General features: G+C 48.6%; 1 protein-coding gene across 1 annotated transcript in view; it reads right to left on the reverse strand.

The window, feature by feature from the left end:
* Positions 1-301: 301 nt before the first annotated feature.
* The window catches only part of LOC136566398 (dynein axonemal heavy chain 9-like), a 53,682-nt gene continuing 30,833 nt past the window's right edge, over positions 302-23,150 (reverse strand). The window contains exons 21-36 of the mRNA XM_066565523.1: positions 21,626-22,496; positions 20,859-20,989; positions 19,666-19,792; positions 16,931-17,083; positions 15,179-15,304; positions 14,667-14,912; positions 13,592-13,752; positions 12,844-13,000; positions 11,500-11,604; positions 9,597-9,754; positions 9,135-9,273; positions 7,626-7,913; positions 6,723-6,933; positions 4,446-4,573; positions 3,318-3,426; positions 302-375 (exon numbers count right to left, since the gene is read on the reverse strand). Of these exons, the coding sequence (XP_066421620.1) occupies positions 302-375; positions 3,318-3,426; positions 4,446-4,573; positions 6,723-6,933; positions 7,626-7,913; positions 9,135-9,273; positions 9,597-9,754; positions 11,500-11,604; positions 12,844-13,000; positions 13,592-13,752; positions 14,667-14,912; positions 15,179-15,304; positions 16,931-17,083; positions 19,666-19,792; positions 20,859-20,989; positions 21,626-22,496 (3,184 nt within the window). The remainder of the gene's footprint in view (positions 376-3,317; positions 3,427-4,445; positions 4,574-6,722; positions 6,934-7,625; positions 7,914-9,134; positions 9,274-9,596; positions 9,755-11,499; positions 11,605-12,843; positions 13,001-13,591; positions 13,753-14,666; positions 14,913-15,178; positions 15,305-16,930; positions 17,084-19,665; positions 19,793-20,858; positions 20,990-21,625; positions 22,497-23,150) is intronic.

Raw genomic sequence — 23,150 nt, forward strand, 5'->3', positions numbered from 1 at the left:
GCCAAGGGAGCCTCACGCTGGGCTTGGCCATTCTCCAGTGCTACCACCTGGATAATGAGGCCTTTCATAAAAGGGATTGCTTAGTTCAAGTTTCCAGGTCAAACAGCAGCACTGACACAGCTTTAGGTTTGGGAAAGTAGAAAAAAGTAGGGGGAAAAAAAAAGGCAATAAAAGCTGCTGTTCTTCACATCCCTTCTTACCTGGTCCTGGAACATGGAGCCACCAAAGGCCCAGACAGCAGCAAAGACAAAGTAAAGTTCATAAAGCTCCTTGGGACAGTCAGGAGGTGTGTTGTCCTCTGTCAGGAGGCATTCCAGGAGGTAACACAGCATCTGAACCATGCTCTGCTCAGGAATGGGAATAATCTTCTTAAATCTGAGGGATGGGAATGGAAAACATAATTGGGAAGCATAATTGGGTGAAGCCCCCAGCCCAGGAAAGCAAGGCAGGAATGCTTTGCCAGAATATCAGCATTTTCCTTGTCAGCAGGAAGAAGAGAACACCCATCCTCCATTCCTCTGCCTGGCCCTGCTGGCACTGGCACACACACACATAATAACAGTAATCAGAAGTTTCAGGCATTTAAAAACTTTGATCCTCTTGAAAGAAGTAAAATGGAGGACTTGCTGAAGGCGATGATTTCCTGGGAGTGCCAGGAGTTCAAAAGCAGTCAAATAGAGGAGTAATAAAATAAAACCTTTCATCTTGCCATTTTACATTCGTTTAAGCTACACTTACAGAATTCCAAACTAATATTGTAGCAGCACTGAAGTCCTCCATAAAGTAATTAGAGCTATTTGAAAGGTTGGTTCTACAATTTCTGAATTAAGCAAGCCACCAAAATACTCAGCTCGGGGCTGGTGCAGCTAATCCTGAGGATTTCATGGGCTGACAATTGCTCAGCAGAGAGAGCTGGAGATGCTTGATGGGCTTTGCTGGCAACAGCTTTAAAGTCTGGGCTCCCAGAGAGTAGCTCCCCAGCAAGATTCCCAACTCCCAGTCCCAAAGAGCAAAACTTGCACTCAAGCAGCTCCTCCTGACACCTCCCCGTTGGGGCTGATGGTGCCCAGGTTCAGTTGTTCACTGACTTTTGTTCTTTTTATTTTTTTTTAATGAAAATGCAGGTATGGGGAGCAAGCAGAGGATGGAGAATCACACAGTCATGGACTAGTTTGGGTTAGAAAGGAACTTTTAAAAGTCATCTATTCCACCCCTGCTGTGGCAGGGACACCTTCCCCTGTCCCAGGTGCTCCCAGCCCCAGTGTTCAGCCTGGCCCTGGGCACTGCCAGGGATCCAGGGGCAGCCACAGCTGCTCTGGGCACCTGTGCCAGGGCCTGCCCACCCTCACAGCCAGGAAATTCTTCCTAATACCTAATCTAAAGTTGTCCTTGCTCAGTTCAAAGCCATCACTCCCTGTGCTGTTTCTCACACTCAGTGTCAGTGTCTGGCCATGGAACACACCCAGGCTGGGAGCTCACACAGAGGGAGGGACTCAGCTGTGCTCAAATGCTTCAGGAAAGAATTCCAAGAGAGGCCTGCCTCTGGAGCAATCCCACCCTGTCACACTAACACCAGCTTCCTCCTCATCCCCAAGGGGCAGGAAGAGATGTGGGGAGAGGATCTGCTCTGCATCTTCACTCTTTCTTTCAGCAGTGGTCTGAAATCTGCTCTACTGACCCAATACCTCAGCTTCTCCCTGTTTTGCTGCTTTGGAATGTGATTTGGAGAACTGTTTACCCAGCATGTGAACTGTTTTTAATTACTGACCAATCCCAGTCCAGCTGTGTCGGGACTCTGGTCAGTCATGGGTTTTTTTATTATTCATTCTTGTCTAGCCTTCTGATGTCTCCTTTCTCTTTTTTAGTGTAGTTTTAGTAGATTATTATATTATATTATATTATTAGAATAATTATATAATTATAATCATATCATATATAATTATATATAGTATTGTATTATATTATATATTATATATTATATATTATAGATAATATAATAATTATATTATCTATCACATAATATAATTAATATAGTATAATTAGTATAATATAGTATAAATAATATAATACAGTATAATATAATATGATATAATGATATGATAGGATATAATGATATGATAGGATATAATATAATAAATGTAATATAATAAATGTAATATAATAAATGTAATATAATATAATATAATATAATATAATATAATATAATATAATATAATATAATATAATATAATATCAGCCTTCTGACAACGAGGAGTCAATTCTCATCTCTCACCTCATCCTGGGAACCCTCACAACACCACCACAACAATCAATAACCACAGCCCCGTGCCCTGTTGAGGGGACACAGGCAGCCTGCAGGGGTACCTGGCTCTCAGGGTGTCCAGGCACACGGGCAGGTATTTGTCAAACAGAATGGTCAGGTTGGCCCTCTCCGACTGCACCTCCCGCCGGTCAATCCAGCTGCTCACAGGGGCGTTCCAGCCCAGGTCTGAGGGGTTGATGTACAGGATCCCTTGAGGTGCAGGAGAAGAGTCAAGGGTAAGGACACAGCAGGGGCTGCCCCTTTCTCCACCAGGAACTTTCAGGTACTCGCTGGAACAACTGAAACCCTGTCAAATGCACCTGGTCCCTCATTACCTGCCCCCTCCTCCTGCCCCACTGCAGAGGAGACACATTCACAGTGAAGAGATGCAACTCAGGAAACCAGGACACCTCTCAGGACCCTGCCCCAAATTTGGAACATGGTGTTGCTCTGGGCACCAGACACCAGGGGTCACCTTCATTCCCTGTTCCCATGCACTGCTCCAAAAGCTCTTTGGTATAAAGGCTGCTGTCTCCTCATCAGCCTCACACAGAGCTGTGCAGGAGAGTTCTCTCAGCAGTGCTGCAGCCATGACCCCACAGCAGCAGTGGGAACACTCTGAGTAAACCCCCCCAGATGATGGCAGACCCCGAGTGAGGCTGGGCTCAGGATCCTCAGTGTGTCTGTGAGCTTCAGGAACACTCCCTGCACACCACAGGCAGCTGTGCTCCCAGCCTGGCAGCTTTCACAGAGTCACTGGGCTGGGAGAGACCTTCAAGATCATCGAGTCCAACCCAGCCCCAACACCTGAACTAAACCCTGGCCTCCAGTGCCACATCCAGGCTTTGTTAAACACACCCAGGGATGGGGACTCCACCACCTCCCCGGGCAGCCATTCCAGAACTTCATCACCCTTTCTGTAAAACACTTTTTCCTAATATCCAACCTCTATTTCCCTTAAGACTGGCCAACAAAGGGCTGCAGAGAGCCCCAGGTGCAGCCCAGCAGGACTCACCTGCCCGGGACACGGTGGCCGGGGTGGCCGTGCGCAGGTGGCTGATCTCAAACAGCAGCCTCATCGCGGGGTTCAGAGGGATCCTCTCGTTGCTGGCCAGGGTCAGCACCTGCAGACAGACAGACAGACAGCCTGAAGCTCTGCCAGGAACGGGAATGAAGAGTGTTCAGCACTTGGCACTGCTGGGCTTGGCTGCCCAGCCCAGCTCCTTGAGGCACAGCAGGACAAGGGGGGATTCTGCCCCTCTGCCCCATCCAGGCCAGACCCCACCTGCAGAGCTGCCCCAGCCCTGAGCCCAGCACAGGGAGGAGCTGGAGCTGCTGGAGAGAGCCCAGAGGAGGCACCTGGATGAACAGAGGGATGGAGCAGCTCTGTTAGTTCTCAGGCTGAGAAAACTGGGGGTGGTCAGCCTGAAGAAGGATCTGGGGTGACCTTATTGTGGCCTTTTGGTACCTGAAGGGGCTCCAAGAGAACAGGAGAGAGACCTTGGACAAGGGCCTGGAATGCCAGGACAAGGGGGAATGGCTCCCAGTGCCAGAGGGCAGGGATGGATGGGATTTTGGGAATTAGGAATTGTTCCCTGGGAGGGTGGGCAGGCCCTGGCACAGGGTGCCCAGAGCAGCTGTGGCTGCCCCAGGGTGCCTGGCAGTGCCCAAGGGACAGGAATTAGAGCAGCCTGGAACAGTGGAAGGTGTCCCTGCCATGGCAGGGGCTGGGATGGGGTGAGCCTTAAGATCCCTTCCAGCCCAAACCACTCTGTGATGGCAGGACATGATTTCTGACAGGCACAGAATGCTCCTTCTCTCTTCCACAACCCAGAATCCAAAGCACTTCCTCAGGGTGGGGAAAAGACAGAATTATGTACCTACCCTACCTCTAAAAGGCCTAAAGTTATGATCAGGACATTTGCAATTGCTCACATGCACACCTCTCCAGAAAAGGGAAATTCCAAGGAAAACAAGCCCTAAGTTATTTCCCTCATGCACCATTGCCTTTATGCAATATTGTTTGGTGTGGCTGAAGAAACACAGCTGCATTATTCCAGGAGATGTTCTTACAATCTGCATTTCTCCCAGGCTGAATCACCCCTGACAAGGAATACCCGCTTCTTTACCTGACATCCATTACCTTATTATCATCCATCACAGTGTTCAGAGATTCAATCCACATTGGATCAATATCTCCATCTAGTACCATCCACTTGGGACCATCATGTGAGATGTTGGCCAGCTCTCTCATGATTGATGAAAACAGTCCTGGGAGGGTGACATGAATATGTTGATGAACACTGAAGTTGTCACCTGCTCTAACAGATTTTTCCAGCAACTTCCTAAAAATTATGCCTTCCCCTTACACATTCATAACTCTTTGCATCTGGACATAAATGATACTGCATAATGATATCTGTTTTGAAGAAAAAAATATTATCAGAGTTATTATCACTGAGAATGATTGTGGGCCTACATGAGCTTCATTCCCACTGAAAACCTTAAGACATAGGAAAAATGAAGAGCAGATACTCAGAGAAAACAAACCCTACAAACTACACAATGCAAAAAAACCATCTGAATATGCCTTGGAAATTCTTACATTTGGGGTTTTTTTCCTGTGGCTTGAAGTATATCAGGAAAATCAAGATGCTTTAAACACTGGATCATGGCTTGAGTGAGACTGAGGGGAGAACAAGCCCAGACTGACATTGAGTGACAGAACAAAATGTCAGTAAAATCAAGGAGACAGAGAATATACAGAGTCTCAAGTGGAGTAAATAATGAATGCTAAGAAGAGTGAGAAGCTGGGAACAGAGCAGAAGTACTGCAGGGCAAATGAGAGCTCCACAAAACCATCACTCTCCTCCACACGAGGAAATACCTAGGGAAAGGCTGGTCTGCATGAAGGAACATCAGGCAAGCATTAAAAGCAGCCTCTCTCCTGGTGAATTGTGACAGGCATGCTTTTTGTTTCTCCAGGAGCAGCTACTCCCTCGTGACGCAGGTCGGGAGCCGCCGGTGGCACCGCACGACCGAAGCAAAGCCTGTGCAGAACAGCTCAGCCACACAGCTCAGAGGGGTCACAGATCAATGACACCTCCCTGCCTCTGCCTGGGCTCCATTCCTCACGCTGGACACAGCTTGGAAACCTCTCCAGCCCTGCCAGTGCCAGCAGCAGCTCCTGCCTGGGAGCATCACAATCACAGAGGCACCTGGAGGGAAGTGCCCCTCTCCCAGCCTCGGGCATCCACACCACAGAGGGGTTTTGGGATTTGAAAGGAGAGTTTGGATCTACAAATAACACTTTTAGGATTCCCTTGTGGGGCCTTTTTCCACCTAACATGTGCAAATTTCCCAGCTGCTGGCAGAAATGAGTGACAGGATGAACTTGGGAAGAGGTAAAGGAGGAGCTGATCCATCCTCTCTTGTCAGGCTGTGCTGAAAATGGCCTGGCTGCTCTTTGGCACCAAGAAACAACATTTCTAGGAATGGTTAATGCAGAAAATATCTGCCTTGGGCCATCAGAGAGGAGCCCTGTAAGGTCTCTTGAAACATTAGAGGATTAAGAACACTGGACAGCCACCTGCCAGTGTCTCTCCTGCTGTCCAGGGCCACCCACAGCCCCTGATCCACAACCCCCAAAGTGCAGCTCTCTCTGCAGAGGGCTGGCTACATCCCACACTTCTCTCTGTCACTTTGATTTAGGGTACCCAATCACAATAAAAAAGAAATTAACCCTGGCACTGGAGCGGAGCAGGGGGCAGGAGGGGTGGTGGCAGGGGCAGGGGAAGTGGTGGCAGCTCCTCTCCTGGAGACCTCTGGCCAAGGATGATTTATGGAGCTGTCCTCCCTCACCTCCCAGAACAGCCACACAGGGAATCAAAGCTGCCTTTCTGGATTAGTCACAAGCCAACGTTTGCACTCTGCATCTCTGTAATCTTTCAGCAGGTCTTAAATGCTCATCTCATCCTCCTCAGGAGCAATCAGGATCAACAGCCTGGCAAACACCGTGTGCTGGAGATCAGGCAGGGATATTCAGTGGAAAAACACCTCTCAAATGCTGCTGGGAGTATCCAGCCATAGAAACCTGGAAATGGCACTTTTGGGGGTCCCAGTGCACAGCACAGGGCAGGAGGGAATCCTCTTCCTTCAGCAGCCCAGCCCCAAAAACAACGTGTCTCAATTAGGAACTGGGAAGCGCTGGTGTTAACAAACATGATAATTATCCTTATGGCAAAAAGATAAATTCCCAAAAAGCTGTGACACCCTACATGTCCTTCCAACAGCAAACCCTCACACAGCTGGGAGCAGCACCTGGGCTGTGAGACCTGCACACAGAGACCCAACATCCACTCAGGAGCTTCATTAAAAATATCCCTTTTATCTCCAAATTCAGCCACGAAAGGTCATTTACCATCTCTCCACTCCCTCGTTGCTGGGTTAATGATGCCAAAGAGCTCATCATTGGTGACTGCTTTGGGGTTGAGGTCTGTCCACACAGGCCGGCGCTTCATCCTCTGGTAGGTTTTGTGCAGGGTCCTCAGCACCTGGGACTTGCCTGTGCCTGCAGCCCCCACCACGAACACGGAGTGCCGGACACTGAGCAGCTCCTCCAGCTGCACCACCTGGGGAAACACCCCCAGAGCTGACAGACACGCCAAAGTGAAGCTCAGATGTGCAAAATCTAAAGGAAAGAGTCCCTGTCCATGGCTCAGGGCTGGAATGAGATGTCCTTTAAGGTCCCTTCCAACCTAAATCATTCTGTGAAATTAGCTCTCACTGGGGCTATTGTATTGAAATTTGTGACCTAGACACACAAAGGATTTGACTCCCAGTTTGGTCTGACTAGAATACAATAAAATATATAATATATAATATAAAATATATAATATATAATATATGTATTATATATATGATATATATATATATAATATATTATATTATATATAATATATATAATATATATTTATATATAAATATATATAGATATAATATATAATATTATATATTATATTTATAATATATTATAATATTATAAATATATTTATTATATAAATTATTTATTATATTTATTATATAAATATATTTATTATAATATTATATTATATATAATATTATAATATTATATTTATATATAATATAATATATAATATATAATTAATATAATATAATATAATATAATATAATATATAATTTATATAATATCATAAAATAATAAATCACCCTTCTGAGAACAAGGAGTCAAATTCTCATCTCTCACCTCGTCCTGGGGACCCTCACACCACCCACAACAGAGCAGAAAACCCCTGGGCCTTACTTTGAGCACAAAGTTGTCCTCGGGCTGCAGCCGCAGCTCCAGCACAGCCTCCTTCACCATGGCCTCAAAATCCAGGTCACGCTTCCGAGGCACATCCAGGGCAGGGAACAGGTCCCCAATCAGCCCCATGAACACTGGCACGTCGTCTGTCACGATTTTGGGGATGTTGAAGTCGCGGAGGGAGCGCATCAGGACCTGCTCCTCGGGCCGCTCGGGGTCCGCGCGTTTCAGGGCGCCCGCCACCACCAGCACCGACTTGATGGCCCGCAGACCCCAGTCGTAGTGGTCCTGCATGAGGGGGAGAAAGAAACAAATAAAAACAGGGGTGAGTTTATGCCTAGGCAGGGGTAAAAAACAGAAGTACAGCTGCCAGAGCAGTCAGCAATGTAAATGCAGACAAATTTGTTATTTTTGTCATGGCCAGAGACCTCCACCAGCCTGAGTCACCTGGTCTCCATTTCACAAGGTGAGCTTCCCACCAGGGAGAGTCAAATAATTCATGGTTCATGCCATCACATAGGCTCAGAGCTGGCACTAAGTCAGCAGTAGGACTTGCACTCTGGAGACCTAAGGAATGTTTTCCCCTAAAACCTTGGCCTTTTTGCAGGTTAAGCAAGGCCTGCCAGAGCCCTGGATCTGCAGGAGCTAATGAGGTGGAAGGCTTGTTAGTCCATTCTGAGGCCTCAGACATTCAAATTTCTCCATCACCAGGTTACCAGGGACATTTGGTCCTGGGGACTGCCTACCAAGCAGGAGCAGGGAGGACACTGCTGGAAAGGAATCCTAAAGGAATCCAACAAGTAAATCCTTCTATCTGTGCTCCATTGAGACCCTGCAGAGCACAGCCCAACAGCTTGACTGCTTCGCGTGGGAGGCCAAAGCTCCCACAGGGCCTCCAGCTGCACAGTACAAAGTTTCTGTGAGAAGGCAGAAACCCGCCCCAGCTCATGCTGGCACAGCCAAGATCAGGTTTTCCATCTGGAGTCCTGATTCAACTCACCCCAGCTTTGATCTATGCAGACAATGCCAAGTTAAAATCTGATTAACCAGGGTTTTGCGCTGGAGGTGATTTTACATGGTCAACACTTGACATGACAGAGAAGTATTGAGTTGGACTAAGAGAGGAACAGTGATCATGAACCCCTTGCAGGCAGCAGAATCAATAGGAGCTAAGAGAAAAAGCAAAGGGTCACTGCATACTACCCCAATCATGGTGGCATTGGAGGCTTTTGAAAAATCTCTCAAATTCAAAAATTAGTGAGGTTAATGCAGTTGGGTCAAATGCTTCTGGCCCTGAAGATCCTCCAGGAGAGCAGATCGAAAATGTCATTGCTCTGATGATCACAAACCCTCCCTTGTCCCAGCAGCTGCCACAAAGGCAGACAGCAACTAAAACCTGTGAAGCTTCAGCCATGGAGGTGCATGGCAGTGTCACATCCCTGATTTTGGGGATCCAGAGCAGTGTCACATCCCTGATTTTGGGGATCCAGAGGACAGCAGAGGGCTCACCTGCTTGGACAGGAGCTCCTTGCAGAGTTGGTAGAGCGTGATGAACTTCCTGGCCAAGGCTCGGGCCTGGAGGAAGCCCTCAGCCACCAACATAATCTCACAGATCAGCTCAAAGTCTGGCACAACCATGGCACAGGGCCTAGGGAGACAGGCAGGAAAGGATTGCAGAGCAGGCAGTGACTACAGAGCTTGAGGGCAGTGGATTTGTAGCTTTATCTTCCAGGTCCTCTCCAGTGAGCCACTGGAGACTCTCCCAGCCTGCCCCCGCTGCCTTTTCCATGGCACAGGACAGAGCTACCTTGTCCTCCCTGCATTCCCTGATCCAGGCTTGGTGCACAAGGCTGAAACCATCTGTGAATCCCCAGTGCAAGTAAATTTCCCAACAAAATGAAGCCTGAATGTTCCAAAAGACAATTTCTGCCAGTTTCATCACACAGGTCACAAAACCTGATCTTGACTCACCTGAAGAGAGCTTTTAAATTCTCAGGTAGCTCGGTTCGTCCTGCATAACCAGGGTTCATGGTGATGAAAATCCCAACTGAGGGGACTAAGTTAATGTCTTCTCCAAGAAAATTGAAGGATTTCTTCTTCTCCCGGATGGCATCCTGCACACTCTTCACCTGGGGACCAAGGCAGTGCTGGTGTTCAGGTATGGAAACCCCAGCCAGCACTGTTGACCTCCCTGCACTTGGCCCATGATGAGTGGGGATTATCACTGCTCTGGTCTGGGTTTTACTGACCATATAAATCTTTCTACACTGTTTAGGGTAAATCTGTGTGCCTCCCATCACAATCCAACTCTGACAAACAGAAAAGGGCTGAAGAGACTGGACAGTCAAACTGAAAAGAGTTCCAAGAGTTTGCTTCATAAGAGATTTCGCTGGTCTTTTCTACCTGTCTGATTGCAGCTTTGTTCTTCTCATCCCTCACTTTCCAAAGAGGCCCATTACAGCCAGACCACCTCACTGCCCACCTTCCATTCCCATGGAGTGAGTCACAGAATCCCAGAATCAGCAGGCTGGAAGGGACCTTTCAGATCGAGTCCAACCCAGCTCCAACACCTCAACTAAACCATGGCACCCAGTGCCACATCCAATATTTTGTTAAACACATCCAGGGATGGTGACTCCCCCACATCCCTGGGCAGATAATTCCAGTGCTTCATCACTCTTTCTGTAAAAAACTGTAGCTAGGACACAAAATAAAATGATGTGAACACGCAGCTCCCCAAGGTAAAAAAGAGTGCTTTTAATTTCTGACTCCAACATTTATAGATTTCCAAAACTGACAGTGGATTGGAGGGTGACAGTGCCACCTCTCCAATGACACTGCACAAACCAACAGTCCATCAAATTTCTCCTCCTCCATAAAAGAATGCAAAACAATGAGTTATTTACAAATAGTGCTTGAGAAAGTTCATTACAAGAATGTGAACATCAGAAGGCTTAGAAAATCTTAAAAAATCAGGGCGACAAAAAACGTTTTCCTGAACAGCAAACACAGCCAGGCCACCTCACTGCCCACCTCCCATTCCACTGCAGCCAGGCCTTCCTTCCCTGCTTCCCAAGGGAGCAGATCCTTGCAGCAAGCTCACCTCCTCCATAACACCACTCCATCGGGGAGGAATCCATCTCTGCCCTAAACTCACCCTTTTTCCACCTTAAAGCAAAGCAATTAAGGGAGTTTCTCAGTGTGAGGACCCACACCGACAGGAGCTGCATGACTAAGGCAGCCAATTAACCATCACCATGGTTACCCTCTAACAGCAGCAGAGGCGATGATGGAGTGACATCCCTGCTCGCTCAGACACCATGCTCCAGCCAGGAGCCAGGGAATCATTAGCAGCTGAGTCATATCTGGGCTTCTTTTGTTTAGCTTCCCCTTTTATTTTAAGATCCTCAAAGACGTTTTTCAATGACAACTTTAAGCTAGAACCTGATGGAAGGGAAGTGGAGAGGGAAGGACACACAAACACATGTACCCGCCTGGGATTTCTTTGGGACATCAGAGGAGGTACGATGATGAGACAAAGAGGGATGAAAGTGAGGAGTTCGTGGAGGGGTTCAGAAGAATTCCTTTGACCAAGACATTTACAGAAGTTTAGAAACTTCTGGGCTCTAGACCTTAATTTCTGCAATGCCAAGCCCCAAAGTGGATCTGGAAAGAGTTCAGCACCTCAGTCAAACACTGCGATCCCAAAATCTGCACTCACAGCTGACATTGGGCACCAGAAGAACATTGATGTTTTAGCAACTCAGTTTTCAGCACTGAAGTTCCCCAAGACTCAAGTCCTTCCGTTCTGGCCCTGTGGGAGCGAGGGAAGGAAGGCTGGCTTGCATTTATCCACAAGCTTTTCTCCACTTACCTGTACAGCAACCACAGAAAGGACCTCAACTGAGATTCTGTTAAATTCATCAAAACAGCCCCAGGCTCCTGTCTGGGAAAGGCCTTTGTAAATATTCCCACAAGACTGAAAATAAAAAATAAAATAAAATAAAATAAAATTACAAGAGTGAAATCGCAAACAGAATCCACTCCAGCAAAAAATGGATTTGATTTCCCTGCCCGTTTATTTATAGCAATTTACAGTCTATTGTGGGTATTTAGAAAGTGCAGGGGAGCAGCAGGCACAACTCAATTATAATATTTATAGCTCTGCACAGTTTGCCACTTGATTTGCTAATTGCCCTCTCTCGACAACTCTGCACTCTGGCTCCATCCAAAGGTCACCTGGGCTGAGTTACTGATGGCCCCACGTCCATGAGAGACCTCAGCTGGATAAAATATGGTCCAAGGCCACCAAACCCAGTGCCCTGGAGAGCACAGGGATCAGCACCATGAGCAGCAGAGGATCCTGAGGAACCAGGAGAGCTCTGTCCCCATGCCTGGGACAGGTGTCCTGTGGGTCTGGAGAGAGGGAATGGATCAGCACAGCCTCTGTCTCAACTGAACAAGCCAGAATTTGTAAAGAATTTCATGTGGAACTTAACTCCAGAAGGGAAGGGAGCAGGGCAGAGAGCACAGCTCAGCTCTCCTCCTCCTCAAGAACCTTGTGCAAGTCTCAGAGACAAAAAGAAGGAGGAGGATGAAAAGCTGCTCAGCAGGAAGGGAGGCAGCAGGGATGAGAGAAGACGGGATGGATCAGAGCAAGCCCAGCTGGGTAACTCCCACCCTGCAGGTTCCAGGGGCCCTGAGCAGCCCCAGTTTGGGGGGAGCAGCACAGTGGTGTTGTGAGGTTTTTAGGAGGAGGTGAGAGATGAGAATTTGACTTTATGTTTTCAGAAGGTTGATTATTTTATGATATTACTATATTATACTATATTATAATATTATTATACACTATAATATTATACACTATTATATACTGTACTATACTACAATATACTATACTATGATAATATAATATAATAAATATTATATTATATTACATTACATTATATTATATTCTAAAACTATACTAAAGAAAGAGAAAGGATTTATCAGAAGGCTAGAAAGGAATGAATAATAAAAACCTGTGACTGACTCAGAGAGTCTGACACAGCTGGCTGTGATTGTTTATCTAAACATGTAAATTATTTTTAACTAATAGCCAATCTCCAGACCACATTCCAGAAGAGCAAAACATAGAGAAGCTGAGGTTTCTCATATTCCCAGGACAAAAAAGTCCTGATGAAGGGATTTTTCAGAAAACATTAGGGTAACACAGCACCTTGTAGTCCATCTGCTCGGAGCAGTTGAACACGTACACCATGATGCCCAGGGCTCGGCCCAGGTCCTTGGTAGTCTCTGTCTTGCCAGTGCCAGCAGGGCCTGCAGGAGCCCCACTCATGGTCAGGTGCAGGGACTGGGTCAGGGTGATGTAACACCTGCACAGGATGAGGGAAAAGGGAAAGACACTGAGCTGGGTCAGAGGAATGGCAGATTTGTCTTTACAAACAAGCTTTACAAAAATAAAGCTTATCTCTAACTAAAATCTTAGCTCCTCTAAAATCTCTAAATTCCTTAAAGTTTTGTGTCTCATTGTGGTGGTGTTCACAGGGGTCTCACAATGAGGGAAGAGATGAGAATCTTGACTCCATGTTTCAGAAGGTTGATTTATTATTTTATGATATAGATTATATTAAAAGAAAAATATATATTAAACTATACTAAAAGAATAGAAGAAAGGATTTCATCAGAAGGCTTGAAAAGAATAGAAACGAATGATAATAAAATCTTGTGACTGACCAGAGTCCGAGCCAGCTGGACTGTGATTGGCCATTAATTAGAAACAACCACATGAGCCCAATCCCAGATGCACCTGTTGCATTCCACAGCAGCAGATAACCATTGGTTACATTTTGTTTCTGAGTCCTCTCACCTTCTCAGGAGAAAAAACCCTAATGAAAGGATTTTTCATGGAATATGTCCGTGACATCTCATAACCACCAGCTCAGGTGGCACCAGCAGGGCCTCACCTGTCGGTCAGGGGGGTGATCACCAGCCGGGGGGTGTTGCCCAGGTACTCGTAGCAGTAGAGGAACTGAGCATCACAGATGTTGGCCCAGCAGTGCCGCTCCTCGTCCGACCAGCGGTGCCGCAGCTGCGCCAGCCACACGAAGGCCTGGCCATTGTCCACCTGCAGAGTGGCACCAGGGAGGGCAGGGGGCTGCCTTCAGTCCTGGCTTTCATGGTTTTCAGATTCTGTGCTGCCTAGGTGTGTAGCTCTGAGCTTTGTGTTAAGTGTTAGTAAGTTTTCTTTAAGAGGTAGGTTGACAAAATAATCCTTTTCCAGCTTGGGACTAAGGAAGATCAATACAAGCTTTAGGCCCAAAATGCATAAACAATAGGGAACTGAGAGAGCAAACAAGGAGGATGGGACTTCATGACCTGGAGCTGTAATTGGACAATTAACCTCAATATGGAAATGGACCAAAACTTATAAAAGTGTGAAAACTCCTGACTGGGACCCATCTTGGGTGTAGCCATGGCTGGGCTCTTGCACTACCTGAGGTGTATCCCTTAAAGGCCTTTAAATAAATCCCTGCTTTATTCTTTTAGCTCTGTCTAGTCTCTGTCCCAGGTCAGCCTCTCTAGGCATCAGTTCTGGCACCCCAGATGGGACAGAAGGCATCTGCAAAACCCCTGGAGTAGAGGAACACCCAACTCCTGCACTCCACTCCTGCCAGTACTCCCAGGGGAGCCCAGCTGCAGGCCAGAAGGTATCAGAGCCAACGTGCAGGTTGGACAGGGCTTGGAGCACCCTGAGATGGCAGAAGGTGTCCCTGCCCATGGCAGGGGTTGGAATGAGAAGAGCTTTAAGGTCCCTTCCAACCCAAACCATTCTGCGAGTATGTGAGGACAGGCAGTGTGGGAGTGGTGGACAAATCCCAAGAGATTCCCTGTGGGCCCACACCAGAGCAAGAAAGCTACAGAGAAGAAAATGCCAAATGATTTTTCCTATGGCCCTGCTGAGGCAGGCAGTGCCCCTAGGGCCTGTCCCTCCACGATCTCCCCCTCAATGCCCAGCATGGCTCACACTGAACTGGGAACACCAACCTTCTGCGCTATCATCTTGGCCACCACGTCCCGCGCGTGCACGTCGATGGTGCAGATGGTCATGATCTTCTGCCTGTCGCCCCTGGAGAGCTGCCCCAGCAGCATGGTCACCAGCGTGTTCAGCTGGGCCACTTGCTTCTTGTGGTACTCCTTCATGGCCTTCTCGTAGCCTTCCTTCATCCTGGAGAAGGCCATGCCCACCTCAGCTGTCCACCAGATCTGGGTGCAGCAGAGAGCCACCTGGGGAAACAGAGTGGCTCAAGAGCAGGGCAACACCAGGCTTTGCTTACCTCTGAGAGGGTCTGACCCATGGGGAGGTCAGGGATGAGGCCTCCCTGATGTGAAATGAAGTTTTGTTATACAGTATCCCAGCAGGCAGGAGAGCAGGGATCCATTTTACATCCATTGAAATTCCCATCTTGGGCATCACACCCTTCCTCTTTTCCCTGGACAGAACTACTCCCATCCACAGCCCAGACCCCTCTGGAAGCAGGGCAGGGCAGTACCTGGGCAGGGTGGTCAAAGAGCCACTGCTCCCTGGGCTTGTCCTCGTAGGCCGCCACAGCCGCGCCCATCCCGTCCCTCACCGTGGCCCTCATGGTGTCCAGCAGGCGACCCAGCCACAGCTCCACCTGCAGAAGGGGTTAAATCCCAGAACACTGCTGCTTCTCATCCCTGGGTGATGAGGGATGATCCCAGGAATGCCTGCCATCCTTCAGCAATGAGGGGGACAAGCAGCTCAGCTCTCCAGCCAAACAAACCTAAGGCCTCCTCCAGACTGGAGGGCTCAGCCATTTCTGCACCCATCCCGTCCCTCACTGTGGCTCTCATGGTGTCCAGCAGGCGATCCAGCCACACCTCCACCTGCAGAAGGGGTTAAATCCCAGAACACTCCTGCTTTTCACCCCTGGATCATGAGGGATGATCCCAGGAATGCCTGCCATCCCTCAGCAGTGAGGGGGACAAGCAGCTCCGCTCTCCAACCAAACAAGCCTCAGGCCTCCTCCAGACTAGGGGACTCAGCCATTTCTGCTCCTGCAGGATCAGCATCTCCTCCCAGAGAGGTTTTTTTGTGGAAATCCAGCTGGAGGAGGAACCACAGTGAACTCCACTGAGGAGCAATTGAGCTCAACATGTTCCAGCTCCAGGCCATGGCAGAGTCACCCGTGGGATTGGAGCACAATCTGCCAGCAGCAAGAGACTGCTGGGAACACAATTCCTGCTGAATTTAGTATTTCACAATTCCTGCTGAATTTAGTATTTAGTATTTTAGAGAGGAGAGTTTAAATGCCAAGTGTTATCACTGGGGAGCTCAGAGCTGGTATTACCTACTTTAGCTTCCTTTAACAGTCCATGGAGAAAAGTGCAGCTACAGGGACAGAAAAGCTGAGCAGTAATTTGATTCTTAAATTTTGTACTTCAACTCGTCCTATGAAATAAGATTTGGAAAACAGGGGAAAAACCCTTTTCTTTCCAAAGGTTTCTGTGCAGAAGTACTATGGAATAAATTAATCTGTTTTCAGTCTGCATCCCCTCCCAGCTGGGAGGGTAGGAGTAACCTTCAAAACATCTTTCAGGAATTAAAATTAAAAAGCCCAGTAAAGAATAGGCCACAGCCCTTCCTCACACCATGGGCTGTGAGGACTCATCCAGAGCAGGACTAGAGCTGTGGTGAAAGCAAGGATTAAGTTCCACACCAGCTCCTCCAGCTTTTCCCATAGAGGCAGTGCAGTGGAACTCTGTAAGACCTTGGCTGTTCCTGTTATATTTTCTGAAAAATTCCTTCACCAGGATTTCTTCTCCTTGGAAACTGAGAAGCCTCAGAGAAAAGTGAAAACAATAATTATCTGATTTGCTTCTCCTGTGTTTTACTGCTTTGGGATGTGGTTGGAGATGGTTTATCCAATATGTGAATTGTTTTTACTTAATGACCAATGACAGTCCAGCTGTGTAGGGACTCTAGAAAGTCACAAGTTTTTCATTATTTTCTTGTTAAACCTTCTGTAAGTATCCTTTCTCTATTCTTTAGTATAGTTTTAATATAGTATTCTTTTATATAATATAATATCATAAAATAATAAATTTTATGATATTTTAACCTTCTTAAATTTTGATCTTTTAAAAACAGAGTCAAATTCATCTTTCCTCCTCACAACGAGGGACCCCAAAAATACCACCCTTGGCCAGGGATGCCCACCCAAGGGGGGTGGGAGCAGGTTCCACCAGGCAGCTTGGACACACAAGGTCTCCCCTCTCACCTGCCCACTGCAGTCACAGGGTTCACTGAACTGGACATATTCCTCCTCTCTGCTGTACATTCCCAGGCCAACCTTGGTTGTCTTCTCCTCGGAGTCCACCTGGAATTTCAGCCTGGCCAAGTTGTCAAAAAGTTTGGAAAGGTGACGCTGCACCTGCCAAAGGGATTGTGCCAATGAGGTGAGGGGGACAGGACCCAGAATCACAGAATAACGAGCTTGGAAGAGACCTCAAAGATCATCGAGTCCAACCTGTGCCCTAACACTCACCCAGACTCTAGCACCAAGTGCCACGTCCAGGCTTTTTTTAAACACTTCCAGAGATGGTGATTCTACCACCTCCCTGGGAAGAGCATTTCACTGCTTTGTTATTCCTTCAGTGGAAAATTTCCTCCTAATATCCAACCTATCCCTTCCCTGAGGTAGCTGGAGACTGTGTCCTCTGGTTCTGTCAGAGACCGACCCCACCTGTCTGCAGCCTCCCTTCAGGAAGGTGTAGAGAGCAATGAGGCCACCCCTAAGCTTCCTCTTGTCCAGGCTAAACAGCCCCAGCTCCTTCAAACGTTCCTCACAGGGTTTGTGTTCCCAGCCCCTCTCCAGCCTTGTTGCCTCCTCTGGATGTGCTCAAACATCTCAACGTCCTTCCCAAACTGAGGGGCCAGAGCTGGGCACAGCACTCAGGATCAAGGACCAGTACAGGCAGAGCAGAGAGCAGCAGAGGTGCGACAGCCACAGTCCTGCTCACAAAGAATGACCTGGACACCTTGGCAGCACCACATCTTCTCACTCGTGGCCAGGATGGTGCCAACAGGAGCCTCTTGCTGTCCTTCTCAGGAGCTGGATTTGATGGTCCTGGTGGGTTCCCTCCAGCTCAGGCTATCCTATAATTCATCCTATGGCTTGTTTGCCCAGTTCTCACTCCCTGCCCCACAGAGGATTCCAGCCCCTCCTCAGGAGCTGTCCCACAGGTGGCCAAATCAGTTTCTTACCTGGCTGAATCTCAGGAGGTGCCAAGTGGATTGAGAAGCAAAGGACACTCAGCTTCCCCACCAGGACAGGCACATATCCTTTCTAATCTTACACAAACCATGGAATCCTGTTTTACCCCTGCAAGGGGGCAGGCTCAGCAACCCCCAGTATCCTCTCCCAGCCCCTGGCCACTCTGCAGGGCCTTGGCTGTGCTCCAGCCCTCGACACAGCTCTGCCACCAGAGCCCAGAATGCACCTGAACCTGCACCAGCTCAATACCCAGTTCAAGTGGATAATATCATTGTCTATTTAATCCTCCTTTAGGAATTATCAGGCTTTGAAACTACAGTGGAAAGGCTGAGAGCGTATCCGTGTATGATCCTGCCTGACATTTACTTTGATTTTACTGCAAATAGTTTTGAATAACAGAAAGCACCAGGAATTTCTCCTTACTCCGTGGAGCATTTCAGCACAGAAGCTTTTCTCTGCTTCCTGTGTTCTCTTTCTCTCTCTCCATTTTAAGCATCAATCAGCTGTGTATTTATGACACTCTGTGGGCTGAAATCACCCAGCAGCAGCAAACAGATCCAAGCTGAGTTAAAGGTTAGTGGCAACAAGAGCATTTCCAAGCCTGCCCCATTCACATCCTGATACAAATGCTGAAAAGGAGGAAAAACTTAAGGAGGCTGAGGTTGCTCACTGCTAAAAGGTAGAATAAGGAATTGATTCCTTACCCAACAGGCTCCATTTGCTGTGGACACTTTGATTTGGTTCACACACCAACCTCGGGATTATTGATGCCTCCCAAAGCAGGCTGGGCAGGGCATGGCATTGCCAGGCTAAGGGGCTGAGGCTCCCTGACAGCAGCTCCACATGGAACAGCACCTGCAGGACTGAACCCTCTGAGCTCTGCCCACGGGGCACAGAGGGTTCTGATCCCTGGGAATGGGGGGAAGGGGACTGGGAAGCCATTTCCTACAACAGGAGGGTCACTGCCAGCTCCTCCTTGGGATGATCCAGCAATCCTGCCCAGCCAGGAGGAGCAATGGTGTGCTTGGGAGGAGGAATGGTGTGCTTGGGGGATGTGGGAGGAGGAATGGTGTGTTTGGGGGATTTGGGAGGAGCAATGGTGTGTTTGGGGAGATTCCCCACACCTGGCATTCAGAGCCCATCCCAGAAACCCAGTGCAGGGTCAGACACCACCTGGCCACAGCCACTGCCTGACCTGGCTGCTCAGCTCCTGCAGGCTGTGCTCATCCCTGCCCTGCCATCAGGACACCCAAAGCCTTTGCAGGGGGAAGGAAGAGGCGCTGCCTGGAAATTGCCTCTTCTGCCTAAAAAAATCAGCCCTCTACAAGCCACCAGTGCTCAGCCCTCCCACACTGGAATGCCCAACCTGGGGCTCTTTGTTTGGTGCCATTCCAGGCTGGGATCCAAGGTCAGCAACAAGTTTTGGACGAGATCCTCATGGAAGTCATTTTCCTGCAACCTTGCTGTATCCCAGCAGGAGCAAAGCCCTGTTTTTATGGCATAAAACCCACAGAGGAGCTCTCTGAACCTGCCATGAGCATCCCCAGGGTCAGATCACACAACACCTGGGGCAGGGCTGCCTGTCAGCGATGGCAGGTGGAGATCAGCTGTGAAGGAGTTGTTAATCCATGTAGGATGGGAGAAAATCCCTCCAGAAAGGACACTGGGGAGAGTCCCAGGACAACACCTTCCACTGTGACACTCCTGAAAATGCAAAGGTGGCACAGCACAAGCCTTACCAGATGTGGGTTGGTGCCATTGGAAAGAATATCCAGTAAATCTGCAGAAGAAATGAAGTAAAATCTGGGAAAAGCCAACCTTTTCATGTCCAAATATTCAGCCAAAGCCTTCTCACACAGAGACAACCTGGGGAGACAAAGCAGAGCCCGGTTCAGGTGGGTGAATACCCTGCCATGCTTCATGCTGCCCTCCTCAGGCTGGTTCTCCCCACCACGGGGAAATGCCAGGCATGAGCTGAGCCTGCAGGCTGCTCCTGCCCCCAGCCCTGAACAAAGCACAAGGGAACTCACAGCTCACTCTACTCCAGGGGTCAAACACCCAGGAGTCAGGGCAGCCTGATGAAAAAGCAGCAGCACAAGGGGAAGAAGAGGTTGGAAAGGTTTGCAGTCTGACCCGCTGCTTTAGACAAGCTCATAGCTGCCACAGGTGGTGGCATCCACTGGGATGAACATTTCCAGAGCTGCTTTTATTCTAATGAGCCACATTTTAAAGTCTGATTCCAACCAACTCAGCTTTTTGTGTTTGCAAAGCATGAAAGGAAAGTTGTTTGCTCCGATCTAAAATGAATCTTGCAGTGTTCACATGCTAAACTGCTGCTGAGCTTACAAAGTTCCTAAATAACATTCTCTGTGAGGAACATTGGCCTTGTTCAATTGAAAATAAAATAAAATCCTTATTTGAAATGGAGAGCTGCTACTGGCACAACAGCTTAGCATGGACTTTGAAGTGGTTTTCAGGCAGATTCATATGTTAAGTGAGAAGTGTCTCCATCCCAGGGCACTCAGGTCTGTCTCAGGGAGCTGTGTTATGCCTCAAGGGTACATAGGGATAATTTTGTAAATTAAATGGGCTCAGCTCTGTTTTTTTTGATCACAAAATCACAGAAGGGTTTGGGTTGGAAGGGAGCTCAAAGCCCAACCTGTCCCAGGCAGCTCCAAGCCCTGCCCAGCCTGGTCTTGGGCACTGCCAGGGATCCAGGGGCAGCCCCAGCTGCTCTGAGCACCTGTGCCAGGGCCTGCCCACCCTCACAGGTGATGGGTCACAAACACAGAGACTTGAGACAGATCAGAAAAGCTGGAGATTTGTGACTGCAGAGGAAGCAGAGCCTCAGTAAAAGCCTCAGAGCACAGGCTGAGCTTCTCATGGCTGATTCCAGCCTCTGACAAAACCCTGGGACTGATGCTCTACCTACCTGCTCTGGATGTCCTCCAGCTGCTGGGACAGACCTGGTTTATTGGTGGCTTCAACCACATTTGGGGTTTTCTGAACTTCATTGGCCAGCTCTTTAAAATCCACATCAATGCCTTCAAAACGTTTGGAGTCCTACAAAGGGACACAAAGGACACAGCAACGTTCTCTGGGTGTGCTGAGAGATCCCATCCTTTGAGAGCTGCCTTTGGGGTGAGGGCAAAGCTCCTCCCTTCACCAGTGAAAGGCTTGTTCCTGCTCAGCATGGCTGGGAGCCTGGAATAACACTGGGAGCTGGGCTGGAGGCACCTGAGGAGCTCCCCAGAGCAGGAGCAGGAGAAGAGCTGCTCTCCCCCAGCACCAGAGCGGAAGCAAAGAAAGGGAAAGCTGCCAAAGCTGCCTGGGCCAGCTCTGTTTGATGATTTGCAGTGTCTGAGCAATGATCTCAGTCCTCTCCCCTCTGAAGGAAGAGGGAACATGCCTGCAGCACTGAAGGAAGGCAGCAGCTCTCACTCGGCACCCAGGAGCTCTGTGTTTGCCATGCAGTGCTGCAAGGGAGAAGATCAGCCCCTCAGCATGGCTCAAGCACAGCCTGGGGTACAAATCCATCCTTGGGGAACAATCAGAGCACTGAGAGAGCCTCCAGAGGAGCGAGGCAGCAGGAGAACAGCCCTGCTTTGGGGGATTTGGCACCATAGATAACCCCATTTAATAATGAAGCCTCTTCTTCAACACTTCCCAAGCAGGAATTTGGGATTTGGGGGCTCATACCTGGGGCAGCTGTGCCCTGATGTCCTCTGAGCCTATGAAAATGCTCTCCAGGTGAGACCACGTGCGCTGCACCTTGAACCACAGGGAGATGATGGAGTCAGCAGTGGAGAGCTTCCTCTGCCAGGCAGACACTTCCTCCAGGAAGAAGGCAATGTACTTGGAGGACATTAAATTCTGCAGCTGCACCTGGTTGTCCTCTAGAGTTTCAATGAGCTCCTCATCTGACTTCAGCAAGGGAGTGTGGGTGCGGGGGTGAGGCTCGTACTGAAACTCCCTGGAGCTCCAGGTCACCCTCAGCTCCTTCAGCACCTTCTCCATGCTCATTTCTCTCACTGCTTTGTCCACAATGCCATGGACCTCCCCCTCAAATTCATGCAGGTTGAGCTTGAGGAGGTCAGCCAGGGTGGTGTCCGAGTCCATCACAAACCTCACGCCCGTCACCTGCATCAGCTGGTTCCAGTGCCTCTCCCTGATGGCAGGATTTTGAAGTTCTGCCACAGCCTTGAGGGCTGTCAGCATGTTCTTCACCTTGCTGTCCAGCCCGCTGAAAGCATCCCACGCCCTCATCTCCTTGTCCAAATTCCGAATCTCTCTTGCAAACTTCTTGCACTCCAGATCCATGCTCTCCACGTTAATGTCCACCCATCTGGTGGTCTGCCAGTCTTCGAGGCTGGTGTTCACCAGGGAGATCATGTCCCAGAGCTCTTTGAGCAGACACAGCTCCCTCCTGCACTGCTTCAGCTGTTTGTACTCCGGCACCATGACTTCAAACAGACCAGCTGATTCATAAATCGAGGTCATGGCTGACTCCATCTCTTTAATCTCCATGTGCTTTGCATCCAGCAGTTGATAAGGCTTTTCGGTGTCAAACCTAGAAATAAACGTTTATTCTTCATAAGTGACATTGTAACAACTTCTAAAGGACCCATAAAACAAACAGAGCCTCTGAGAGCCACAGGAGAGATGAAAGTTCTCTACTACACCCTGATGGCTGAGCCACGTGGCACTGCTGACACCACCCAAACCCAGCCTCTTCCAGGGACACAGCACTGCAGGCACAGCAGGGAGGAGAGCTGTGCATCACCAGGACATGCAGGTGATGCCTTCAGATTTCAGCTTTTATATTTTTCAAATCCTCTAGTGCATTAGCGCATGGCTATGAACTCCATATAAAGTGTAGATAGCTGCCTTCACATCTTGGTCAGACAGAACAATCCCTCTGGGCCTGAGATCCAAGGACACACCACAGCCTCACGCCTAGAAAAGCATAAACAAAAGTGAATTGTGGGGAGCAAACTGGGGAATATGACTTCATTAGCTGAAGATGTAAGTGGAGGATTAACCCCTGATATGCAAACAGACCAAACTTATTTCTGTCTGCAAAACTGGTTACCATTATTCATCCTGGGTGCAGCCTCTGTGAGGCTTTGGCTGTCCAAGGGGAAGCTATGGAAGGCCTTTAATAAAGACCCACTTTATTCTCTTAACTCTGTCCAGTCTCTGTTCTAGGTAGCCACTCCAGGGC

This window comes from Molothrus aeneus, chromosome 25 (assembly GCF_037042795.1).
Source record: "Molothrus aeneus isolate 106 chromosome 25, BPBGC_Maene_1.0, whole genome shotgun sequence".
NCBI lineage: Eukaryota > Metazoa > Chordata > Aves > Passeriformes > Icteridae > Molothrus > Molothrus aeneus.